General features: G+C 43.3%; 1 protein-coding gene across 1 annotated transcript in view; it reads right to left on the bottom strand.

Annotated features, from left to right (window-relative positions):
• Positions 1-14,229, bottom strand: part of LOC124606558 (cytochrome P450 4C1-like) — a 118,717-nt gene extending 104,488 nt beyond the window's left edge. Inside the window, exon 1 of the mRNA XM_047138542.1 lies at positions 14,003-14,229. Coding sequence (XP_046994498.1) covers positions 14,003-14,229 — 227 coding nt within the window. The remainder of the gene's footprint in view (positions 1-14,002) is intronic.
• Between the last annotated feature and the right edge of the window lie 1,390 nt (positions 14,230-15,619).

Raw genomic sequence — 15,619 nt, 5'->3', positions numbered from 1 at the left:
TACGGACTGAGGCGTAAAATTAGGGTTTGCGTTATTTCAATTTCGCGTAAATAAACTATCAAACTTTTATTGACCCATGAAGCTCTTTTCATGTGAGTGACATGTGACTCATTCCGCCTTCCACAATATCTTCAAAAATTTCCTCAAAAATTTTCGCGTGCGAACGTAGTAGCGTTCTTTTATGCTTAGAGATAAGGAGACTGTGCCAGCGGGAAATTAACGAAGAAGTAATAGACACTGGACGATTAGTGTACTGTGTCTGTAGTATAGAAAGAGCGAAGGAGACAATGCAGTGTGAGAGAAGGAGAGAGTCACAGTGGCAGTGGAACATAGTGGACAGTGACGCAGCAGTGCTGGGAAATGAGCGAAGGAGACACTGCCAGTGCGATGAGAATAAAGGGAAGGAGAAAGTGGAAGTGGGTGAGAGCCAGTGATAATGACAGAGTCTATGACAATGACAACGAGGAAGAGAGAGACAGTGAGAGTCAGAAAAGACAACAACTGTGGGAAGAAATGTATGAGGTAGTAGCAGTAAGAGTGGTGTAGAGGGAGATGGTGATAGTGAGAGGGTACCGTATTATCAGGATAGAACGAAGGAGACTGTGGCTTTGAGATAGGAGTCAGTGACAGTTAGTGAGACACAGTGAGAAACTGACAATGAGTTAGTCTGAATGAGTGAATGAGAATGGGCAAATGGAAGTGGATGGGTATGAGCGACTTACAGAAATGGACTAGCGGTTGTCAGCGAGTTACAGTTAATGGAGCTTGTGGGGGTGAAAGATGAACTGCGCGTTAAAAAGAGCGCGAATATGTTGGCGTACCAAAATTTTTAAAGGCGCTGGGGAAGATTGAATGAGGCGTCTGGTTCTCTACTTATCAATCAGAGTCTTTTAGAACTGGAACATATTCGCCTTATTTATGCCCCGATAGGAGCAATTTTTCGCAGGTTATTACTTGGCTGAATTTTCCAGTCGACAGTCGATACAAACAAGTCAGCATTCGTCTCTCAAACATCAAGCTCCCTCGCCTCAAATTTCGAGCAGCCTCCAATCTACCACGCCCATCTTCAGTTGACAAAATCAAGACTTCCAAAAAAATGGCTAAAGGAATTTTGGTATACTGAAGTGAATTGCTTTTCGCGAGAAGTAGACTTGTTCTATATCTTATTACATCCAGTGTGGGAACCGTAAAATATTTCGAAATACCACGGTTGCTGAACCAGATTCGCGGTGGAATGGGAAGAATTCTGCATAAATTAGTTTCTTTCTGTCGTAAGATGCAGATTGTTGAACTCTTGAAGCTGGAGAAAATAATTTTGATGTCACTTTATTGGTAAACGACATACTGCAGGACATGTACAAGAAGTTTTAATATCCATAGCGTCTGACAGCTTACCGACTCGTGGTGTCATGGCAAGTTGACGCGCCATCCGTGAGCGTTTTAGAGGGCGGTGTAGAAGTCATATACACTTATGCACTTTTATAAAATTACCATCTGACAAACTCGACAGTGCCCGGACATTCATTTTGCCAGTTTCATAGTTGTTGTTGTTGTTGTTGTTGTTGTGGTCTTCAGTCCTGAGACTGGTTTGCTGCAGCTCTCCATGCTACTCTATCCTGTGCAAGCTTCTTCATCTCCCAGTACCTATTGCAACCTACATCCTTCCGAATCTGCTTAGTGTATTCATCTCTTGGTCTCCCTCTACGATTTCTACCATCCACGCTGCACTCCAATACTAAATTGGTGATCCCTTGATGCCTCAGAACATGTCCTACCAACCGAGCCCTTCTTCTAGTCAAGTTGTGCCACAAACTTCTCTTCTCCCCAATCCTATTCAATACCTCCTCATTATTTATGTGATCAACCCATCTAATCTTCATTCTTATGTAGCACCACATTTCGAAAGCTTCTATTCTCTTCTTGTCCAAACTATTTATCGACCATGTTTCACTTCCAAACATGGCTACGCTCTATACAAATACTATCAGAAACGACGTCCTGACACTTAAATCTCTACTTGATGTTAACAAATTTCTCTTCTTCAGAAACGCTTTCCTTGCCATTGCCAGTCTACATTTTATATCCTCTCTACTTCGAACATCATCAGTTATTTTGCTCCCCAAATAGCAAAACTCCTTTACTACTTTAAGTGTCTCATTTCCTAATCTAATTCCCTCAGCATCACCCGTCTTAATTCGACTACATTCCATTATCCTCGTTTTGCTTTTCTTGATGTTCATCTTATACCCTCTTTTCATGACACTGTCCATTCCGTTCAACTGTTCTTCCAAGTCCTTTGCTGTCTCTGACAGAATTACAATGTCATCGGCGAACCTCAACGTTTTTATTTCTTCTCCATGGATTTTAATACCTATTCCGAATTTTTCTTTTGTTTCCTTCACTGCTTGCTCAGTATACAGATTGAATAACATCGGGGATAGGCTACAACTCCGTCTTATTCCCTTCCCAACCACTGCTTCCCTTTCATGCCCCTCGACTCTTATAACAGCCATCTGCTTTCTGTACAAATTGTAAATAGCCTTTCGCTCCCTGTATTTTACCCCTGCCACCTTCTGAATTTGAAAGAGAGTATTCCAGTCAACATTGTCAAAAGCTTTCTCTAAGTCTACAAGTGCTAGAAACGTAGGTTTGCCTTTCCTTAATCTAGCTTCTAAGATAAGTCGTAGGGTCAGTATTGCCTCACGTGTTCCAATATTTCTACGGAATCCAAACTGATCTTCCCCGAGGGCGGCTTCTACCAGTTTTTCCATTCGTCTGTAAAGAATTCGCGTTAGTATTTTGCATCCGTGACTTATTAAACTGATAGTTCGGTAATGTTCGCATCTGTCAACACCTGCTTTCTTTGGGATTGGAATTATTATATTCTTCTTGAAGTCTGCGGGTATTTCGCCTGTCTCATACATCTTGCTCACCAGATGGTAGAGTTTTGTCAGGACTGGCTCTCCCAAGGCCGTCAGTATTTCTAATGGAATGTTGTCTACTCCCGGGGCCTTGTTTCGACTCAGGTCTTTCAGTGCTCTGTCAAACTATTCACGCAGCATCGTATCTCCCATTTCATCTTCATCTACATCCTCTTCCATTTCCATAATATTGTCCTCAAGTACATCGCCCTTGTATATACCCTGTATATACTCCTTCCACCTTTCTGCTTTCCCTTCTTTGCTTAGAACTGGCTTTCCATATTCATACAAGTGGTTCTCTTTTTTCCAGAGATCTCTTTAATTTTCCTGTAGGCCGTGTCTATCTTACCCCTAGTGAGATAAGCCTCTATATCCTTACATTTGTCCTGTAGCCATACCTGCTTAGCCATTTTGCACTTCCTGTCGATCTTATTTTTAAGACGTTTGTATTCCTTTTTGCCTGCTTCACTTACTGCATTTTTATATTTTCTCCTGTCATCAATTAAATTCAATATTTCTTCTATTCCCATAGGATTTCTACTAGCCCTCGTCTTTTTACCTACTTGATCGTCTGCTGCCTTCACTACTTCATCCCTCAGAACTACCCATTCTTCTTCTATTGTATTTCCTTCCCCCATTCCTGTCAATTCTTCCCTTATGCTCTCCCTGAAACTCTGTAAAACCTCTGGTTTAGTCAGTTTATCGAGGTCCCATCTCCTTAAATTCCCACCTTTTTGCAGTTTATTCAGGTTTAATCTACAGTTCATAACCAATAGATTGTGGTCAGAGTCCACATCTGCCCCTGGAAATGTCTTACAATTTAAAACCTGGTTCCTAAATCTCTGTCTTACCATTATATAATCTATCTGGAACTTGTCAGTATCTCCAGGCTTCTTCCATGAATACAACCTTCTTTTATGATTCTTGAACCAAGTGTTAGCTATGATTAAGTTGTGCTCTGTGCAAAATTCTGTCAGGCGGCTTCCTCTTTCATTTCTTATCCCCAATCCATATTCACCTACTACGTTTCCTTCTCTTCCTTTTCCTACTATCGAATTCCAGTCACCCATGACTATTAAATTTTCGTATCGCTTCACTATCTGAATAATTTCTTTTATCTCATTTCATCATTTTTTCGTCATCTGCAGAGGCTGTTGGCATATAAACTTGTACTACTGTAGTAGGCGTGGGCTTCGTGTCACTTTCATGCATTCGTCAAAACAGCTTTCAAATAAATAAACAGTCTTACAAAGAATTATGCATAATGCTCAAATGGTAAGTATAGTCTCCATCGCAACACCTCTTCATAGCCCTATAGTCGGGAATCATTTTCACCTGTTGTCAGTAATTTCCTAAGTTGACTAAACTGTGGGTATGTCTTAGTAGCAAAGAATAAATCTTTAAAAACTTCGTGCACGATCCTGCATTTTATCACGAATCACAGTGTTTATGAACTCATATCTTTTAATCTGTGTGTCGTAAAATGATATATTTGTGCAGATGTATTCAGCAGCAACGTGCATACTGTCTGCGAAATATGTTGTAAATAGAGTTAGTAGCAAAGAAATAATAAATTTAAACGTCATGCTTTGAGCGGCTGTTTTTCTCGCATCTCAGTGTTTATAACGCCATATCTCCTAATCCGTGTGTCATCCATTTATATTACAAATATGGGCGTATGTTTATACGTATGTACCACATTTCCTCCTAAATCACAGGACCGGTTTCAACCAAAATTAGCACACACATCCATTACTGTCAAGCAACAATCGTTGTGGGGTAGAAACCACCTACCTGTAATAATTCAGGAGACATGAAGTCTTAAAAAAATGAGATGCCGCATAACGGATGACGTTTAAATTTATTATTTCTTTGCTACTTGCTCTATTTGCAACATATTTCTCAGACAGTATCCACGAATGTTGTTAAATGCACGTACAAAATTATGTTACGGTAACACACATAGTTCACGAGATATGACGTCATGAAGATGGAAGTGCGTGAAAAACTGCAATGTTGTGCATTACGTTTAAATTTATTACTTCATTGCAACTGATTCTATTCGTAACACATTTTGCAGACTGTATCCATGTGTATCTTTGAATGTACCTCCACAAATATATTATTTTATGACTCATAGTTCAAGAGATATGACGTGACAAACAATGAAGTGCGTGGTGCGTGAAGAAAATAAATGCCGCATAATGCTCGAATTTTTAATACATTTATTCTTTACTACTCTGACACTCTAATAGTCGAGTCAACTTCAGGAAATCCCTGATACCTGTCAGCGTTTTTGACAGCTTTCAACTGTGAATCGCAAATGGCTGTATGCAAAAACAATAGCCGTCTATAGAGCTGTGAAGAGATGTTGCCATAGAGACATTTGCAAATTCGCATTGTAGATATGCACAGCAGTTGCGTCCGGCGTATAGAAACTGTTAAGGATACTGTATTTGCACATTATGCATATTCCTTTGCTCTAGTGATTCACAATTTCGAAGGTGTTCCCACAATACATGGAAATGAAATTTTTTCGTAAATACTTGACATTAGAGCGAGAAGCTGGCAGCCGTGCCAGACACCTGCTGCACTTCTTGATGTGGCGATCTTGTATGAATTTCTCTTGCCATGAAGACACAGCTATATTTTAATGTTCTACTGTATTTTTATTGTGAGTCCGTCACAGTGGTATGAATGAATAAAAACGTGTGGTCTTCCGCGCAGAAGGATTTTATAACTTGTACGCTGTAAATCTGAAGATGACAGCTTAGTCATGTCGATACTAGTTATCTAGTGTACATACACGCAGTCAAGGGAATAAGCAGCTTATCAGAAGCTTTCTTTATACTGAAATTTTTTCGATAGTACACTACAAATTCAGTTAATTTTTCTTTTTCTTTTCTAAAAGTAAGTTGGCAAAATGAATAACCGGGCAACGCCGGATTTGTCACCTAGTACAATGACATACACTGAAGCGCCAAGAAACTGGTATAGGCATGTGTATTCAAATACAGAGATATGCAAAGAGGCAGAATATGCAGCTGCGGTCGGCAACGCAGTTGTTAGATCGGTTACTGCTGCTGCAATGGCAGGTCACCAAGATTTCAGTGAGTTTGAACTTGTGTTACACTCGGCGGCGCACGAGCGATGCGACACAGTATCTCCTAGGTATTGATGAAGTGGGGATTTTCCCGTACGAACATTTCACAAATGTACCGTGAATATCAGGAATCCGGTAAAACAAGAAATCTCCGATATCGCTGCCGGATCCTGCAAGAACGGGACCGACGACGACAGAAGAGAATCTTTCAACGTGACAGAATTGCAACCCTTCCGCAGATTACTGCAGATTTCAATGCTGGGCCATCAACAAGCGTCAGCATGCGAACCATTCAACGAAACATCATCAATGTGGGCTTTCGGAGCCGAAGGCACGTAATTGTAACCTTGATGACTGCATGACACAAAGCTTTACGCTTCGCCTGGGACCGTCAACACCGACAATGGACTGTCGATGACTGGATACATGTTGCCTGGTCGGACGAGTATCTTTTGAAATTGTATCGAGCGGATGGACGTGTATGAGTATCGAGACAACCTCGTGAGTCTATGGACTCTGCACGTCAGCAGAGAACTTTTCAAGCTGGTGGAGACTCTGTAATGATGAAGGACGTGTGTAGTTGGGTTCGATTCCCGGCTGGGTTGGAGTGGGTGCTGTGTTGTCCTTATCATCATCATTTCATCCCCATCGAGACGAAAGTCGCCGAAGTGGCGTCAGCTCGAAAGACTTTCACCAGGCGAACTGTCTACCCGACGGGAGGCCCTAGCCACATGGAATTTCATTTCAGTTGAAGTGATATGGGACAGCTGATACGTCTAGATACGACTCTGACTGGTGACACGCACATAAGCATCCTGTCTCACCACTTGCATCCATTCATGTCCATTGTGCATTCCGACGGACCTGGGCAATTCCAGCAGAACAATGCGACGCCCCACACGTCCACAATTGCTACAGAGTGGCTGCAGGAACTGTCCTTTGAGTTGAAACATTTCCGCTGGCCACCAAAATTCCCAGACATGAACATAATTCAGGACGTCTGGGATGCCTTGCAACGTGCTGGTTAGAAGAGATCTCCGCCATCTCGTACTGTTACGGACATATGGACAGCCCTGCAGGATTCATGGTGTGCATTCCCTCCAGCACTACTTCAGACATTACTGGAGTCCATGCCACTTCTGCGTGCTCGCGGGGGACCATCACGATATTAGGCAGTTTGATGTAAGGAAATATTATTATTATTAATTAAGCATCAGATTGAGAAGGGGAAGCAACATATAATTGCGTGGCTCTCTTTCCCGTTTAGAAAGTGCAGCGTATCATTGCGGAACAGTGAGGCTTTGTGCGAGTGATGTGCGGTTAGAGAAGTTTGCTAAGAAATTCCCGGACATCACTCGCACTGAAAATGTACTTTAGGGCCAGTTTGAAACTGAGTTCGAAAAATATTACTAGGGAGAAATAAAAGTAGTATGTTAACGTCGGCCTCGACTGTTGTGTCCACACTATGACACGTCGGACACGGTTGCCTCTGTAAAAGAAACTTGGCACATAGAAAGTAAATGATTAAGGTTGTCCAACAACGAAAGCAAACACAAATTTTTGGGTAATTGACACTATATTTACAAACTTGGACTTAACATACGTAAGTGTTAACATGTTATATGTAACAATGACAGAGCTCGAGTGGTTTGAAAAGTTTAGAAATCACATAGAAATGGCCATTCATTAACCACTCTGTGTTTTTCACACATACTAGTCTCACACGCAACAAAATAACAGTATTTATCAATAGATTTAAACAAATTACAAATCTTATAATGACGCCTATGTAACGGTGTGTTGCGTATTATTCAGGCGATAAAAAGATAGTGATATCGTGCGGCAGTGGACGATGGGTTGCGCGCTTGTTTTTTGTAACATTCAAATTGAAAGATTACCGCCAAACCTCCTTGCCTAGGGACGTCCGATGAAAGTTCATGTCGTCAAGCCCTGAATGAAAAATGCGCAACGGATAACTGGGGAGGGGAGCTTGAGAGCGCTACCTGGAGAGCGTGCCCTCTCTGTGCGATACTAGGCAAGGGGCTGGAGGGCTCACACGCTGATGTGTGGGTCCCTGCATATTTTAAATGAATTCCTTTAACTTGACTTCTTTGTGATTTTTAAGGTATGTTAAAGATTGATGACAACTGATTACCTATTTATTTTAAACATTATCACTCGACTTTACAGCGATTGCAGCAATTGTTCCAGTTTACAGATATTACAATTTTACAACTTATAGCTCGAGTATATTATATACTAATCTGCACACACATTTCTACGAGCAAGACGGAATTGCGTTGGCCAAATGTATACCACCAAAGTCTCCCAATATTTTACATGGGACATCCACTATGTGAGGAGGATAACGGGCAAACTAGCGACCAGATACATTAACACAGGGGGTCAAATTTCCGAAATTAAACGAGAACTTTCATTTCCTTAACGAATCCAAAGCTGGAAATAAAAGAATTAGTGCAAATATTCAAATACCTGTCTCCACGCGTGAACATTGAGACAGACACACTGAGGGCACGTTTGCTCACTTACCCGTCTTCTGTAAAACTCCCCGAATAAGGCGGACACCCGGAGGTCTTCCTGGGCCCCGGTGGAGGGGATGGTCGAACCACATGGCCGTGACCAACCTCTCCACCCCAAATCTTGCGACACTGGAACGTCTTTGACTTTTACCTGCCTGTGACGTCTCTCTGATCCCCTACCCAGGAGTGAGGTTGGCACTACTACACTACAGAACTGCTTCCTAACTAAGATTTGGCCACGCTTTACGGAAAGGTGTGAGGAGGATTAGGAAAGTTCATGTGCAGATTCACATACACGTACAAGAAATGCATAATACACGACACATATAAATACGTATCATGAAGCCTGACACATTTCTTTCCACCCGTCCCCATGGGTTCAGTTGCACCCGCGGCCGGCCGCGTCGTGCAATAAAATTGGCGGTGGAGCCGCCTCTGTTTGTATTTCCCCGTGCGAGCGAGCAGCGAAACCTACTGCTTATAGAGCGGAAACTACTGTACCGTTTCAAAATGTCTTCAGAGTCTGTCTTTAATATCAATGTTTTTACATGCGCGCTGAATTAGTCTATAGTTTCTTAGGTGCGTCAGTGGCGCTGGATTAATTTCTCCTTGTAAATCGTCAAAATACATCATTACAATGCGTAGTTAAATATTATACATTGGCAAATAAATGGCTCTTGGCCTCTTTCATTACTGAAATCAGTGTTTTATATGACGAGATGTGGCGGTGTCAAAATACAACAGCCGGCCGGGGTGGCCGAGCGGTTCTAGGCGCTACAGTCTGGAACCGCGCGACCTCTACAGTCGCAGGTTCGAATCCTGCCTCGGGCATGGATGTGTGTGATGTCCTTAGGTTAGTTAGGTTTAAGTAGTTCTAAGTTCTAGGGGACTGATGATCTCAGAAGTTAAGTCCCATAGTGCACAGAGCCATTTGAACCATTTTTTTTGAAAATACAACATCTCAGCAGGTGTACCAGTTTCGTGGCTCTTCAGTGTAATTTTGTAGGAACATTCAGCGGCATATCTGGACACTGTCTGCAAAATGTGTTGCGAATAGAGTTAGTAGCAAGGAAGTAATGAATTCCAACGTCATGCCCAATTCTGGAGTTTTGTTTCTCAGCGTTCCTGATGTCGTATCTCCTGAACTATATCTGACATCACGTATACTTGTAATTTTGTAGGTGCATTGAATTGTATATGTGGATACCTCATGTAATAACACCTTATAAATACTGCGTTACAGAATTTTAGTTCTAAAATTGGTCTACATCTATATGGATACTCTGCAAATCACATTTAAGTGCCTGGCAGAGGGTTCATCGAACCACCTTCAAAATTATCTATTATTCCAATCTCGTGTAGCGCGCGGAAAGAATGAACATCTATATCTTTTCGTACGAGCTCTGATATCCCTTATTTTATCGTGGTGATCGTTCCGCCCTATGGAGGTCGGAGTCAACAAAATATTTTCACATTCGGAGGAGAAAGTTGGTGATTGCAATTTCGTGAGAAGATTCCGTCGCAACGAAAAATGCCTTTCTTTTAATGATATCCAGCCCAAATCCTTTATCATTTCTGTGACACTCTCTCCCATATTTCACGATAATACAAAACGTGCTGCCTTTCTTTGAACTTTTTACATGTACTCCGTCAGTCCCATCTGGTAAGGATCCCACACCGCGCAGCAGTATTCTAAAATAGGACGGACACGTGTAGTGTAGGCAGTCTTCTTAGTAGGACTGTTACATTTTCTAAGTGTCCTGCCAATAAAACTCAGTCTTTGGTTAGCCTTCCCCACAACATTTTCTATGTGGTCTTTCCAATTTAAGTTGTTCGTAATTGTAATACCTAGGTATTTAGTTGAATTTACGGCTTTTAGATTAGACTAATTTATCGTGTAACCGAAGTTTAACGAGTACCTTTTAGTACTCGTGTGGATGACCTCACACTTTTCGTTATTTAGGGTCAACTGCCACTTTTCGCACCATCCATATATTTTTTATAAATCGTTTTGCAGTTTGTTTTGCTCTTCTGATGACTTTATTAGTCGATAAACGACAGCGTCATCTGCAAACAACCGAAGATGGCTGCTCAGATTGTTTCCCAAATCGTTTATGTAGATAAGGAACAGCAAAGGGCCTATAACACTACTTTCGGGAACGCGTGAAATCACTTCTGTTTTACTCTATGACTTAGCGTCAATTACTATGAACTGTGACCTCTCTGACAGGAAATCGCAAATGCAGTCACATAACTGAGACGATATTCCATAAGCAAGCAATTTTACTACGAGCCGCTTGTTTGGTACAGTGTCAAAACCTTTCCGGAAATCTAAAAATACGGAATCGATCTGAAATCCCTTGTCAATAGCACTCAGCACTTCATGTGAATACAGAGCTAGTTGTGTTTCACAGGAACGATGTTTTCTAAACCCATGTTGACTGTGTGTCAATAGACCGTTTCCTCTGTGTTTCATAGGAACGATATTTTCTAAACCCATGTTGACTGTGTGTCAATAGACCGTTTCCTGCGAGGTAATTCATAATGTTCGAACGCAATATATGTTCTAAGATCCTGCTGCATATCGACGTTAACGATATGGGCCTGTAATTTAGTGGATTACTCCTACTACCTTTCTTGAATATTGGTGTGACCTGTGCAACTTTCCAGTCTTTGGGTACGGATCTTTCGTCGAGCGAACGGTTATATATTACTGTTAAGTATGGAACTAATGCATCAGCATACTCCGAAAGGCACCTAATTGGTGTACAGTCTGGACGTGAAGACTTGCTTTTATTAAGTGGTTTGAGTTGCTTCACTACTCCGTGGATCTTTACTTCTACGTTACTCATGTTGGCAGCTGTTCTCGATTCGAATTCTGGAATATTTACTTCGTCTTCTTTTGTGAAGGCATTTCGGAATGCTGTGTTTAGAAAATCTGCTTTGGCAGCAGTGTCTTCGATAGTATCTCCATTGTTATCGCGCAGAGAAGGCATTCATTGTTTCTTGCCGCTAACATACTTTCCATACGACCAGAATCTCTTTGAATTTTCTGCCAGGTTTCGAGAGAAAGTTTCGTTGTGGAAACTGTTATAGGCGTCTCGCATTGAACTCCGCGCTAAGTAGCGAGCTTCTGTAAGGTATCGCTAATCTTGGGATTTTGCGTCTGTTTAAATTTGGCGTGTTTGTTTCGTTGTTTCTGCAACAGTGTTCTAACCTGTTTTGTGTACCAAGGAGGATCAGCTCCGCCATTTGTTAGTTTATTTGGTGTAAACCTCTCAATTGCTGCCGATACTATTTCTTTGAATTTTAGCCACATCTGGTCTACACTTATATTATTAATTTGGAATGAGTGTAGATTGCCTCTCAGGAAGGTGTCAAGTGAATTTTTATCTGGTTTATTGAATAGGTATATTTTTCCCTTATTTTTCGTGGATTTGGCGATTACAGATTTTCACTATCGCTACGGCGACCCTGTGTTCACTAATCCCTATATCGGTTTTGATGCTGGTTATTAACTCAGGATTATTTGTTGCTAAGAGGTCAAGTGTGTTTTCACAACCGTTTACTATTGGCGTGGGCTCATGAACTAACTGCTCGAAATAATTTTCAGAGAATGCGTTTAGCACAATTTCGGATGATACACTACTGGCCATTAAAATTGCTACACTAAGAAGAAATGCAGTTGATAAACGGGTATTCATTGGACAGATATATTTTACTAGAACTGACATGTGATTACATTTTCACGCAATTTGGGTGCATAGATCCTGAGAAATCAGTACCCAGAACAACCACCTCTGGCCGTAATAACGTCCGTGATACGCCTGGGCATTGAGTCAAACAGAGCTTGGATGGCGTGTACAGGTGCAACTGCCCATGCAGCTTCAAGACAATACCACAGTTCATCAAGAGTGGTGACTGGCGTATTGTGACGAGCCAGTTGTTCGGCCACCATTGACCAGACGTTTTCAATTGGTGAGTGATCTGGAGACTGTGCTGGCCAGGGCAGTAGTCGAACAGTTTCTGTATCCAGAAAGGCCCGTACAGGACCTGCAACATGCGGTCGTGCATTATCCTGCTGAAACGTAGGGTTTTGCAAGGATCGACTGAAGGGTAGAGCCACGGGTCGTAACACATCTGAAATGTTACGTTCACTCTTCAAAGTGCCGTCAATGCGAACAAGAGATGACGGAGGCGTGTAACCAATGGCACCCCATACCAACACGCCGGGTGATACGCCAGTATGGCAATGACGAATACACGCTTCCAATGTGCGTTCGCGGCGATGTCGCCAAACACGGATGCGACCATCATGATGCTGTAAACAGAACCTGGATTCATCCGAAAAAATGACGTTTTGCCTTTCGTGCACCCAGGTTCGTCGTTGAGTACACCATCGCAGGCGCTCCTGTCTGTGACGCAGCGTCAATGGTAGCCGTAGCCATAGTCTCCGAGCTGATAGTGTATGCTGCTGCAAACGCCGTCGAACTGTTCGTGCAGATGGTTTTTGTCTTGCAAACGTCCCCATCTGTTGGCTCAGGGATCGAGAAGTGGCTGCCCGATCCGTTACAGCCATGCGGATAAGATGCCTGTCATCTCGACTGCTAGTGATACGAGGTCGTTGGGATCCAGCACGACGTTGCTAACAGTAATTGGATCTCGACCAACGCGAGCAGCAATGTCGCGATACGATGAACCGCACTCGCGACAGGCTAGAATCCGACCTTTATCAAAGTCGGAAACGTGTTGGTACGCATTTCTTCTCTTTACACGAGGCATCACAACAACGTTTCACCAGGCTACGCCGGTCAACTGCTGTTTGTGTATGAGAAACCGGTTGGAAACTTTCCTCATGTCAGCACGTTGTAGGTGTCGCCACCGGCGCCAACCTTGTGTGAATGGTCTGAAAAGCTAATCATTTGCATATCACAGCATCCTCTTCCTGTCGGTTAAATTTCGCGTCTGTAGTAAGTCATCTTCGTGTTGTAGCAATTTTAATGGCGAGTAGTGTATTTTATGGGTACCTCCGGAATTAAACATGTATTTTCGCCAACATATCGAGGATTAGTTATCACGAAAGTCTCCACAGGTTCAGCGTATGTGTCCTGAGTGCTAAATACATCTCTGGTGAGTGTGTAGACGTAAGACTGGGGGAATGAGACGCCACCAAGCGTGACGCTGATGAGCAGTAGCGAGTAGTTGCAGTCGTCTACACTCAAAAAAAAAATGGTTCAAATGGCTCTGAGCACTATGGGACTTAACTTCTGTGGTCATCAGTCCCCTAGAACTTAGAACTACTTAAACCTAACTAACCTAAGGACATCACACACATCCATGCCCGAGGCAGGATTCGAACCTGCGACCGTAGCAGTCGCGCGGTTCCGGACTGCGCGCCTAGAACCGCTAGACCACCGCGGCCGGCCGTCTACACTCACCTGTAGATATCTCCGTAGCGCCTGTGACACTCTCTGACCCCGTGGAGGAGCAGGGGGAATTTGACGGGCGGCCTGACGTTGCCCAGCAGCGGCAGCGTCGGAGGGCCGGGGGCCGAGGTGCGGGGGCGGAAGGCCCACAGCCAGGCGAGCGCCGCGGCCAGCAGCGAGGCGGCCACGGCGAGGAGGCCTGCGCACAGGCAGGCGACCGCTGACACGGATAGAGCCATACTGCGGAGCGCGCGGGCCGGCGCGCCTCTACGAGTGCACTTCGGAGGCCGCTGTCTCACATTACGGCCGAGACCGGTTCTTCCCAGCTGATGCTTACAGGCGTCATTAAGGCTAACGTTTCCGGAGTCGCTCTTGCCGTCATATCAGCGCGTTGCCTCATCTCCCTCACAGATCCCAAGCCTATTAAACAACGAGATCCTCTCCGTTCTTCTCCGAGCCTGTCTGTGACTCGGCCTTGTACCTCTAAGGTGAGTCGCGTGTTTACGTTCTCCTGCATTATCTGCCCTGTCCCAGAAACAAATTAGGATTTTTCCATCAGCATACGCTCAGCACTCCCCTTCAGGAGACACAGCCTTAACGAAACACTGTTTGTGTGGGCAAGAGCCTTTGTCTCGACAAATGAAGTGGAGGGCTATACCTTCGGTAGTGTAACTGCCGGCAGGCTTTCCCAAGCCAGCTTCGTCTCCACAGAGGATCCAGACAAAGGGATCTCACAACATCCTATCCTAGACTAGTGAGTCAGGCTAACGCTGCCAACAGTATGAACTTTCCAATTGTTGGACCAAACCACACACGTTATAAAAATGGACGTGTATGTGTGTGTGCGTGTGTGGCACATCTCCTTCTAAACCACTGTACTGATTATAATCAGACTTGGTACACATACCAGGCGTGTTTTTTAAGTAAGTACCGTTTTGAAATAAAAAAAAACACGTGCTAATATATCTCAATAATTTTATTTTTACATAAAAGCCTGTACCTTAATCACGTACCAGCTTTTTCTTTCTGAAGACGACTTATTGTACCGGTGCGTGGGAGGAAACACACAAAATTCAAATGAAAGTTTGAACGCGTGTGTTTGGAAGTTAGCCCCCAAGTATTTGCTTTCTGGTGGGAAGACTGTGGAGACTGCGACTTTCCTGGCAGTGAGCAGCTGCAACGAAAGGTATTCAGCAATTCTGAAGACTATGACAACGACGGACGTCACCCTGGGACTCTATTCGGCGCAGTTTGGCAAGCATTCGGACGAACACCGGATTCAAGCGGCAAAAAACCTCTTGTCACCGGCCGTACGAGCGGGTCTGGAGCAGCCCAGGATGGCCCAGATCGAGCAGAAAGCCCTCAGTGAGGAAGAGGAAGGACTAGTTTATGGACCCAGAATAGCAGATTGAACGTAAGTTGCATTATATTGCATTTATATGTAGTCAAAACTTCAAACGCGTTTTTCTCGATATTACTTTTTTTTTTATCGCGCGGTATGGTAACTTCAAATCTACTGAACCGATTCGCATCATTCTTTGTTTCCGACGAAGCTAACTAAACTGTCTAGGAGTTGCACCACTTTTTTCCCGATCCATCAACTATAAATATTTTTACTAGGCCGACGAA

Source organism: Schistocerca americana, chromosome 3 (assembly GCF_021461395.2).
Source record: "Schistocerca americana isolate TAMUIC-IGC-003095 chromosome 3, iqSchAmer2.1, whole genome shotgun sequence".
In the NCBI taxonomy this organism is placed as follows: Eukaryota; Metazoa; Arthropoda; class Insecta; order Orthoptera; family Acrididae; genus Schistocerca; species Schistocerca americana.
This window is presented reverse-complemented; position numbering and strand designations above follow the sequence as displayed.